The sequence below is a fragment of the Buceros rhinoceros genome, unplaced genomic scaffold (genome assembly GCF_000710305.1).
Source record: "Buceros rhinoceros silvestris isolate BGI_N320 unplaced genomic scaffold, ASM71030v1 scaffold32167, whole genome shotgun sequence".
NCBI classification, from domain to species: Eukaryota; Metazoa; Chordata; class Aves; order Bucerotiformes; family Bucerotidae; genus Buceros; species Buceros rhinoceros.
In genome coordinates, this window is record NW_010424458.1 from 4,595 (window position 1) to 16,413 (window position 11,819).

At 38.8% G+C, this 11,819-nt stretch overlaps 1 protein-coding gene across 1 annotated transcript in view; it reads right to left on the bottom strand.

Annotated features, from left to right (window-relative positions):
* YIPF4 (Yip1 domain family, member 4) overlaps window positions 1–9,966 on the bottom strand; it is a 12,064-nt gene extending 2,098 nt beyond the window's left edge. Inside the window, exons 1-5 of the mRNA XM_010140813.1 lie at window positions 9,900–9,966; window positions 8,458–8,611; window positions 5,507–5,678; window positions 3,307–3,384; window positions 1,354–1,467 (exon numbers count right to left, since the gene is read on the bottom strand). Coding sequence (XP_010139115.1) covers window positions 1,354–1,467; window positions 3,307–3,384; window positions 5,507–5,678; window positions 8,458–8,611; window positions 9,900–9,966 — 585 coding nt within the window. The remainder of the gene's footprint in view (window positions 1–1,353; window positions 1,468–3,306; window positions 3,385–5,506; window positions 5,679–8,457; window positions 8,612–9,899) is intronic.
* Between the last annotated feature and the right edge of the window lie 1,853 nt (window positions 9,967–11,819).

Below are 11,819 nucleotides of genomic sequence, written 5' to 3' on the forward strand. Positions count from 1 at the left end.
CCCCCCAACCACACAAAAAAGATTTGCATGTGATCACATGCTGCTGTTTTTGCTGTCTAACCTGAGACCACAGAGATGGACAAGAAGGACCATAAAGATCATGACTGAATTCCCCAAGACACATTAGGAAAATTGCAGCAATTAAAACAACTAAGGTGCATTACTTTGAGTAGTTACTTGGGTGACTGCAGCTAGAAAAGAACCGAGTGGAATTTCATTAATTCATTTCAGGACTGTGAAATATTTCCCCAAGCAGAGAGCTCCTGAAGAACTACTTGTCACAGCGTAAGTAGTTTTGGCCATATGAGGCTTGTCCTGCATTTTCACGCTAAAGACACACAGGTAAGAACCTCACACAGGTTCACCCTGAAGTTAATGTAAGATTGTTAGTAGTAATCAAGTAACAGAGCTTTCATTAACATAATTATTTTCAAGCTATACATCAGTTAACTGGCAAGTTAACAATTTGATTTCTGACTGTACCATTTAATAGCAACGGCAAGTCATCAAATCACGAACACAGCAATTTTGTTATTTATTGTACACTTTAGCTGTATTTCAATTCTACTGTTCACCAGGAAAGCTAAAAGACAGAAACCAATCAAATCAACAGCAGAACTCAGAAAGTGTACAGCTTAGCTAGTAACGGAATCTTCTCAGTCGGCCTTTCCAAAAGTTCAGCAATAATTTCAAAAGCTACCTAAAGAGGTTTTGAGAAGTACTGTAAGTGTTCAAAAACATTAGGTATTTCTGGGATCTATCGGGGAACCTTGCTAGTTTCATAAAAGATGGCCAACAGCAGGTGGTATCAAGGCAAGTTATCCTTGCTTTAAGCCTTACATTCCACATCTGTAAAATGAGAAAAACACTTACTGTCTCTGCAAAGGGTGTTGAGAGCTTTGTACTGCTACCGCTACGGGGAGGTCTCAGAACAATGACTAACTATGAAGCAGTAGCTAAAAATAAACTGGATGATGGGGGAAGGGATAGAACAGCTTATTTTCAGTTTCTTCATTTGGAGGTTTAATTATGCATCCTCTTCTCAAAATGATAATTCTATTTATTTTTAATGCAACTGTTATAGCACATTATACTTACACAGAAGCTAACCTGATCACAACAGATGTTGTTATAGCAACAGCACTGTATATCCCCAAGCACTCAAAGAAACACTTAAAACAGAATTTGCTTAGCAGTCATGTCCACTATGCTAACTGGAAGGATCACAGAGCTCACACATAGTTCTGAACCTTGACACATTGTTACGTTGTCCTGAATAGATCAATACATGAAGTGTTAGGAAAATTATTTAAAAATAACTCTAAACAATTCTCAAAGTAATACTGAACTTACTTTTATTAGGGTAGAAACAACTTCAAATGACCCGACCACCAAAAGTACAGGTGCTATGACGATGAGGGGAAGTAGCGAATATCCTATCACACCCAGAACCTGGCCATAAGCAACCTGAAATTTTCAAGCATATAAAAACAAGCTTTGCAATACTCAATCTTTGTTACCAAACAAAGTTTGCTCTTCTTGTAACAGCATCAATAGCGACGATAAAAATGTGTTAGGTATTCACGAGATTTCAGCTAAAGGAAGCTTGCTAGTATTAAAATTGTTTCTGTATGCTGCCACCTAGAATTTAGCAATTAATTGTTCAGTTCTCTTAAAGATAGGTTGGCGGGGGGGCTTTTTTTTCTTTAATCACTTCCAAGGGAAATCTATACGCAGGCTAAAATACGTAACTCCACCCACCCCTCACATTTTCAAGTTCTGTCTTACATGGTTCTCAAGAGCCGCTCGCCATGTGGCGATGGGATAGCCAGGAGCACAGAACTAGAACAGACCTCTCAGTCACCAGCTGTAGTCCTGGCTGTCACAAGCAGCAAAGACATAATTTTGCATTAACATACCCCTATTCATCACATAATGAAGTACATGAATGCTTTTGGAGTCAGTGGAAGACCTAGAACCTGACCCCTCTAAGGCACAGAAATCTTGTAATTTCCAGTTTAAATTTATTATGACTATCTTCAATAGATTTGTCCAAAGTATTTCCATAACTATTTTTAGCTCCGTGAGGATTTAAATGTCTGATTTTCCTCTACTACTGTTTGAAATACTCCTGGGCTCAGAAAGCCTTCTTGAATTTAACAGGGAAAATAGCAAGACAAGTGACCATCTTGCAAGCAATCTCCTGCGGCCATTGATCCTTCACAGTGAACTGTGCAGACTGATACTTTTTTTTTTTTCTCAGTTTATATATTCTGGTAATTTCACATTCCGAGCCACAAAACAGATAGATTTAAGGGCATCTAGATTATGGCGGTATGCAGAAATACCATGCAATCACATTTATAAAAGCTTTTCTTTCAAAATAGTGTTCACGCAAGAAGACTCAAGCAATTATGATTAAAAGGAAAACCTAAAAATATTAAAGTAAATGTAAATAATGTAGGAAGTCTGCAACACTCATTCATTATCAATATAAGATTCATAGTAACAACACAAAAATCAAGTTATCACTGAATATTTAGTTCTTCACAACACAGTTCAACGCATTTTACGCTGCAGAGCCATTTTAAGAAGTTTCTACCATCCTGACTGTTCCGGTGTAGCTGTCTGTGGGCCTTGCTGTCAGTAATTTTTTGTTTACACTTGAATCACTTAGTGACCCAACTTTTCAAAAGCTCAAACATTATTCCAACCCTGCTGGTGCAAGCAGCTGGAGGGAAGGATGTAGACCAGATCTTCATTGGCTTTGCAGATGAAGAACATGCACTGACTTTCATCCTTTGAAGGGTTTGAACTGCATCAGGCCAAGGATGAAAACAAACACTGGTAGGTGCTCTACCCACAGGGACATTATACCACTACTATTAGCCCCATTAAAAAGAAAAAATTTAAAAGTTTAAATAAAGAGCAGTGCAAAGGAGGAGAAAGCATCCCATTTAGCTCAGTGACTGAAAAATTGAAAGCACTTGTCCCTGAAGAATGGACTTCAGTTCTGGATCACACCTGTTAGAATTTTGGGATTCATATTACCAATTTCAAGATTGTTTATCGCATCCAGGGCACCATCCTTCACACAGAAAGATTAGCCAACCATCTCTGTATTATAGATTTTATTTTGAGGCCAAGAACCAGAAATGTAGATGTTACATGGACCAATTTCATCCAGTCTTAGTTGTCTACAAAGACCAAAGCCAACCATCAAGAAAACCCAAATGCTACTGAAAGATGTAGCCAGGAGACTTTACATTACCTCCCTCTACGTCTTTTTTGCGTATAGGTACTTACTTCTCCTCCAAGAACCCTGGCCAGTAAAAAAATTGTCAAGGATCCAAATATCCAAATAGTTATAATCCAAGAGACAACCTTAGGAGATAAAGAACAATTCATTTATATTAATCACTTTCATTACAAGAAAAAAAAAAATAATTTCTATTAATTACTTTCACTGCAGCCAAGGCTTTTATCATGCAAAACAATTCTGAATTGCAACAAGAACAGTTTTACTTTGTATCACAATGCAACTCGAGAATAAAATTCAGAGGTTACATTTACAGAATCACATTAACAGTAAGTTTGGTCAACATGGAATGCACGTGCAACGTGTTTTGTAAGTATTGCCATATTGTAGCAGAGTAGGAGGAGTTTAGTTAGAAGTAAAGCTAAGACCACCCTAGCTAAACATCTCCACGTCCTGCCTATTACACAGTGTGGGCTCACACAGTTTTTAGAAGTCAGCCCAACCAACACAAGGAGCTGGAAGATGCCACTATACTCAAACTGAGAACGCTCTGAAGACAAGGTAGGACTTCTAACTCTCAGTCGATGATTACAGCTTAATAAACAGCCCCAGATTCCTGGGACAAAGCCTGTTACTATTTTTGCTTGCTTCTTTCATTAAAAATCATTCTCTGACTTAACAGAACCATCAAAGTAACTTAGTTATTCTTGGAGTTGAGCCACTGGAAGGATTAGAGACATCTTTTTAGAAGGAAACAACAGTATCAGACCAGTGTCTGTATTTCCAAATATACAATAGCTGAACTTAAAAATTAAGCTAGTACTCTAATTCAATGTTTTGCTGAATTAAAAGTTCCAAATTCCTAGAAGAATGAAATAGGGGAAAACCAGATAAAAATCAGAGCACTACTTAAAAAAAAAAAAAGATGGTTAAATATAATGGCTTTATGCTATTTGTGAAAATAGCACACTGCCCCCATTTACATCCTGCTGTCCTCCAATGTCTAAAAGACAAGGACCAGATTGAAGTCGTAGAGCAGGAACGCTCATCAATCTCCAGCTTACAGCCCACCATTCATTCTAGCTGCTGTCAGCCATCCCGTCTGTAGCTACTAGCTCTCCCTTCTCACACATACACAGCACTCTTACACTGGTATGGTAAACCCACTGTTCCTAAGAAACATTACTAGGTACATGAACTGCAGAAGGTAGTGAATCTGTAGCGGGTTCAAGGAACAGTCCTTGCTTTGCTTAGGAGACAGCTAAGTGTTCCACCCAAAAGACTTGAATAATACAGTGGTTTAGCGCAGCACTTCAAGTCTCATAGAAACAGGATACTGAGAGTGAATTCTTAGTCAGCATTTGGTACACCATATGGAAGCCAGAGGTTGCAAACGGAATGATTTTATCTCACCATTCACAAAAATTTTTGCATGAGCACATTCTGGTACTTTACATATGGCTTACTGCTTTATTACATTGTATTTAAAACAACAGTAACTACACACAGAGTCATAAAGATTCCCGAAGTAGGATCACCTAGGCTCACGTTCAAATTTTGAGTATAAGTGATACCACTTATCTGTTTCAATCTGAATGTAAAGAAAAAAATTAACGGTGTTTATAGAGGCCCATTAAATCTGCACAATGCCTCGCAATAGCTATTCACCCTGAAGTTCAAATGGAACTTCACTTTTACGGAAAACGTCTATTGATCGGAGGAAAGTTATTTGATTGTAATTCAGCAGGGAGGACAAAATAGTAAAAGGCACTAATGAAGATTAAATATACCAGATAACAGCAGTGAGATAGTATAAATTAAACAAGTAGCTTTATTGGTCAGGAAATTAAAATTCACAGCATCCAAACAAATGTTGTTTGGTAACATTTTTGAGTAACAGAAAGTATGTTACAAAAGGTCACCACTGAAATGGAAAGACTCTCTAATATGACTATAAACTCATTAGTATCAATCTGTTTCCCGTAGAAAGCACATCTCTCCTTTGCTTTACTGTATAAAAACAAACCTGGCATTTCATCACGATTAACTTATCCGTGGGCTATTTAAGACATTTCTGACTGCCATCTTTCTATATGTTAACTTGAGAAACAGCATTTGAAATGGTCCACATTAGCATGTGAAGAAAAGACTTTAAGACTTTCTATCTACATAAGAATGCAAATTGCTTAGCAATCACGTCCCCAAATTTAGTTCGGATTTCTTTTTAGGTAGGAGTCTTATACCTACCTTAAATTGTCCATATAATGAAATCATCGAGAAGAAGAGGACAACAGCCAGAGGACCCCAAAAGTCTGGATTGTCTCTTACTACCTGTCTATTAAACCCAAGAGACGGCATAGGCATCAACACACAGCGAATTTTGTAGTAAATATCCTTCAGATCAATGTCAAGTTCTTCCCTGAAATTGTAAAGCAAAAGAGCATTACTATACACCACAGTAATGAAATCGCATAAAAATGTAAGTACAGGGGAAAACAGTAGGTTTATAGAGCAAGTCTCCTGTCACTCATAGGGCTTTCTGAAGCCAGGACTATCAAAGGAACAGTTTGTCAACAACCAAGCAACACCTTCAAAGCAACAACTTCATCCTGCATTCAGTAACAGGTGTGATACAGTTAGATATATTTAATTATTCAAAAATCAATTATGTGACTGAAAATAGAAAACATACACTACATAGCCTAACAGTCTACATTAAGACAGTCGATCTCTTCTTTCACATGCAGGAACACACAACACAGTCATACCACTGTAGCTACCCAACTCAAAATTCATGCATACACAGGAGTAGGATGTCTGCGTATTCCCATGCTGAGCTGTTGCACATTAGCACGCTTGTAACGGAAACATTTTATTTCAAATTCCACAAGAAAGAATACCTTTACATTCACTAATCCTAAACCATTAAAAATACATCAGGTATAAAGAATTATTTAAAATAAAACTGGGTTTAACTTGCTTCAACAACAGTAGTTTTCAGCAGACCAGTTTGTGCCAATTATTTAATTACTGGCTTGCTTCCAATATGACTATAAATAAAAGCCAATTAAACCAGCAATAAATTTTATCAAGAGATCTCGCTCGTATTTAATTGCCTTCTCCACTCCCTGCTACAAACTAGCTGTAAACAGCTACAAATTGACCAGAAGACTCTTCTGCATAAGGAGACTCTTATCTGGTACAGCTTGCCCCAATTGTCCTGGCATAATGGGAAGGAATCAGATTTTACAAGTAATGGGCAATTCCACTCCTTCAAGTTTCTGCACGGAACCTTTAGTTCTCTGCATGCTAGTGTTTTCCTCACGCAGTCATGACTGAGGAGCTCTGAAATGCTGCGAGAGCAACTCTGCCCTATATTTCAGGGCACAGCGGAGAAAAATGTAAGATCATATCCTAAGTCCCTTCATGAATTTTGTACAGTGCTTTGATTTATGGCTTTTTCTTCAGAAAAAATTCAAGCAAGAAATAAATGCAAAGACATGATTCACTACAATTTCTCTTGAAAAAAAAAAATACGGCTCATTGAGTCCCTCAAAGCAATTTCAGGATTGCTATTACCAAAGGCATCTCAGAATTCGTTCTTTAAAACATGCCTGAATCTAAGGAGTAGTCCAGAAGCATCTATTTTCCTCCTTCTATCTAAACAGGATGTAGCATTCCTGGATGTTACTCTAAAGACTGTGTAACACAAGTATTTCTTGTCTGGAAATAATTCTTTGTCATTAGGGCTTCTGACAGTGTCCCATGTGAATAAACTGCATTTCACATGAAGCTGACAGCTACCTCACCTAAGAAGTGATGGTAGCTGTAACAGAAGATAAAGCGTCTCAGGCTGACTCATGAGAAAGAAAAAAATAATCCCATTCTATTAAACAACACGCTCGCACTGTAGCACTGCCTTGGTGACCTTCCCTTAGCTGGCTGCTATTCTTTAAATCCTTCACAGGATTCGGGTTCCAAGGCTTTTTACAACACTTGTTCTGGGAATAAGCAGAACTGCATAAAAACTGCTACATGAAAGTCAGATTAGGATGTTCCGACGACTATATTCATCCTGATTACCACAAACTGGTCATTTCCCTGGCATGTTCTCCTCACTTTGAGCCATCAGCACTTAGAACACCTACCTGTCTCTGAATCACAAACTTGGCTTTTGTGGTGCAAACGGTTACACAAAAGAAGGAACTCGTTTGTGTCCCCTCGGTACACCATTCTGCTCCTAATTACAAGTTAGAGGTTTACAGTACATACTTATTCATACAAGAAGCTTCTTCTGCACTCTTTAAAGTACTTTTCAAGTAGCACTGTCATTATTAAGCTCTGCAGACAGCTGTTCTCTCCCAACACTCTCATTTGAGTTCTCCACAGTACTCTCCTGCTTACTCTGGTTTTTAAGGTGTAATTATCTTTATTCTCAGTGTCTCAGCGTTCTCCTGTGTGAATTAAAGTTGCTTAGGTGCAGAACTAAGGACTAACAAGGACTAAGACCCAGGCTGCCTGACTCACAGGAGTAGTAACCTTAAGATACAAACTTTCTTCAGCCAGCCACATTTCCGTGAGCAGAACAAAGAACAGAGATTCTAATTTTTAAGGATGTTTTTGTCTTTCATCACCAACACCCTTTTAATCTAGCTTTATATTATAAGATAGCATCAAAGATTATAAAGTTTATGCTACCTTGCTCCTAGGATCCCTATTGTAACAAGCATGATTCACAACGCTTTTCCTTTAGAGTAACTGTGAGCAGTTACTTAGATTTACTCAACACGAATCTTTCCACAGGATTATCTTAGCCTGTGATTCTTTGACGGCATTGAGAAACTTGCAACATCAGTACAAAAAGATAGAAAAAATATAATCTAATTTTTTTAAATCATCACAAGATCAATGGTTAAGAGAAGAAAAGCCATTAAAGCTTTATAAAGATTAATAAAATTGGATTTTACTTCCTCTTTCCTTCCTCCACCACAATGAATAACAAGCCTCTCTTTTACACTAAAAATAAAATTATAAACTAGATGTTTTCATTCCTGTACCTGAAAACACTCATTGGTCAAGAAATTTGTCACTCAGAATTCTAGTCAGCAAAGGGCTGCAGGATGATTTGAGAGGCTACGAGTGTTTGTTTTTCCTACACAGCTGATAAAGATAGATATTCAAAATTAATTATGACGTACAGGAGTGGTTTGTTATCTTCTGGGTCATCATCTTCCACTTCCAGAAGCCAGCCGTACCCTCTCTGCCTTAGGAATGTAGTTGCAGTAGATTCTTTGATGAATTCCCCTCCAAGATTTAGCTTAACATCTGGAGTTGTTATAGAGCCACTAAGATCTTAGAGAAGGAAGAGAAAGAAATGCCTTTTTACGTCTTGTCAAAAGCCATTTATTTCAAAAGTACCAGAAGATAATCAACAGACATATACAGCTACATGTGCTCGTCACCACCACTAAATATTCAAAGTTATAGAACAAAATTATACTTTAACAGATACATAACCTGAAAGGATACTTCTGGTTTTAAGGCAATAGTAACAACGTTGGTTTAGGTCTCAAATGACCAAGTTTTAGCTTCTAGACGGAACTTGTTTTGATGACACAGTGTTACAGCATGACAGAAAGGCTTCAATTTGTACTGCATCATCAAGCATTTAAAAGCATAAAAGCAATTAACTAGTGGAAGTCTCATCATACTGTGATTATTTACCATTTTTTTTGCTGACCATACTTACTTCTTTTGGAGCCCACTTCTGCACAGTGGCATTGCTTCAGCCAAAACCATTCTCTGCTTTTATGTCCAACTTTTTATGAAAGGAAAACATCGGTAGATGTTTTAACCTGTAGCTTGCCTTTAACACAGGTGTAAGTGTTAGAAAGAATACTATCAGAGATCCTTGGGCTCTAGCCAAGAAGAGGAGATGTAAGTTCTCTTCAATCCACTATGATCTTGCTCTGCCACACTATTAGACAAAGCAAAGAGCAATTTACAGATGTTCTGTTTGTGTCAAAGTCACCAACAAATATTAGTTTTATTCTTTCACTGTATTCAGTTCTATACAGATGAAAAATACAAAATAGGAACTAAAAATATATGATGCAACTTGAAGAATGGAAAAAAACCATAGAAGATGGGAATAATTATTCCCTTAGAAAATCATGGATTTCTAGTATTTGCTAAAAATGAAAAATCCAAACAGAAATATGTAAATGTTTTGTACAAACCTTATTACAAATATATTAAGAGACAAAAGCCCTTCTCATGCAGCATGTTTTCACTTCAAAGAAAATCTTACTTTGCCTTTCCACTGTTGTGTATTCTTCATACAAAATTATCCTAGGCAGAAATCTCCCAACATACGTAGCTATAGCAAGTGTTTCTGAAACACACACTCACAGAGGCAAGTCAGGACATATTTGTGGATCACATTTGTGACATCTATCAAAATGCACTGTAGGTTTATGGAAACAAAATTTGTACAGTGACAGAATTTCATGCAGTCTTTGGCCAGAACATCTGAAGTGTTCATTGACCACTCGGTTTCACAATTCATTTAACAGAACTCTTCTTCCCAAATCAGCTTGAGAGGCCATTCAAGCTTAAATTGAAGCTTCTCCATAAATACTTCTCAATACTTCTGTTTCATAATCGTAAGAGTTAATGATCCATTGCTCCGGTTCTTGGAACACCATCTGTGCAGGATCCGTATAAGGGCACCATACCTTAAAGAAGGAATTTCTCCTTGCTCCTGTCAGTATCAGCACACACGCACTGTTGTCACCAGACACAAGCAAATCCCTCCTCTGCTGCTTACAGAGGGAGAAAAAAAGAAAAAATGTTTTCTTCATGCCTGGGCATCAGAGTAGAGAAAGCCTCAGATGTTTTCTGTTGTCACTGGGACCCCTTTGTCATTTAAAAATATTTGTGTATGCTACCACACTTCTTCCAAAAGAGAGGTTCTTGCTACTCTTTGTGCACAAACGCAGCTGTCAAAACAAGCAAACCTAACAGTCCAGCCACCCATTGATTTCTCCTGCCTCACCCACCACTGACAATCCATCCCAACGCAGGGAAACTTCTACAGAAGTTTAAGTTACCAAGACTTCTTTCAGCAGTTTTTTGGTGAATATTTTCCAAGACATCTCAGGTGGGACATAAAGTTGCAGAAACCAAGGAAAAAAATCCACCACCCCCTCTTCTATAGACTTCTTTGACTAGACAGTTAACACCAGGCCAAACACGTGCTGAAGAATCTGCCAGGAACTGATGGTTCTGATGCTTGCTAGCGAACGGCTGGGTGCCTTCACTGCTACTGTCTCAGGCAGAACACCACGGAAGCAAGATCTCACATGCCTCGTTTCAACCAGGCATTGTGGAAAAAACAGCTTTCAAGACAGTCTTTGCTCTCCATTTTAAACAAGCAGTACAAGAGGCAAGCCCCTCTCCCCCCCTCCCCCCCCAAACAGTCTGTTCTTTATACCATATCTGTTCACTTAACTGAGAACACCTCTCCAGCATTCTTTCTTGAAAACAGCTCCTATCGCTCATTGAAACAAGATGGGAAACAATTTTTTATTTTTCATATGGATTAAGAGTTGGGAATCAAACAGAGCGCAATACATAGTATTTTAATTTAGAAGTATCAAGCTGTTTAACTTTCCTTACATTTTTGTTTGTTAGGGCAGATCTATGCAGCTACGCTGGAATGGGCAGGGGATCATGGTCTGCATGGGTTCACAAGGAACCCTGAGCCAAGACCTGTTCAACGCATCCTATGGGAAAGGTGGATGGGTTGGATCGGATTCAGCATTGCTCAACAAATACTTCCAAGGGGAATCCCGAGAGTTTCTATTGAGAGGAACATACATCCTTTTGCAGGCCAAGGAAGAGAAAAATCAACAAAATAAACAAAAAACTCCAACAATCTTGGTTGTGTGTTTTGTATCAGTTGATTAGTATTTCTTGTCAGAAAGATCAGGAAGTTCACTAAAGAATGAGTGTTCTACAGTAGTTTTTCCACTTCAGTAATTCTTTTCCAGGTTGGGGCACATGAGTCAAGACTTACGTTATTCCCTACCCACTGTTACAACAGTAACTAAACATGTACATCAAGTAGAACGCCTGTTGTTCAAATGGGTAGAGCCCAGAAAATCGTTCTCCATCACAGTAAGCGAGCACAGCGCTGGCCCTGGGGTGTTCATTTTCACAGACTTAAGGCAGATCTTCACAGCACGCTGGCACGACACATCTATCTGTGCAGCAGTTGGGCAGCAGGCCACACTTCACCCCCTAAACTACATGCAGGGCTTCTCCCCTCTCCCGCTGCGCTACTGTGCTGGAACGAGACTCAGCACAGAAACTTCAGCACAGCATGACCGCAAACGCGAACACACGGTACGGTCTTCAACAGGCCCAAACTGCACTTGCGGCAACGCGGGGAAGAGGAGCCACCTCTAACAGCGCTTGCCAGGGTTACGTCGGGCCGCCAGGCACAACCTCGATCACGGCTTTCCGAGAACCCGAGAAGCCGGAGAGCCCCGCGGCC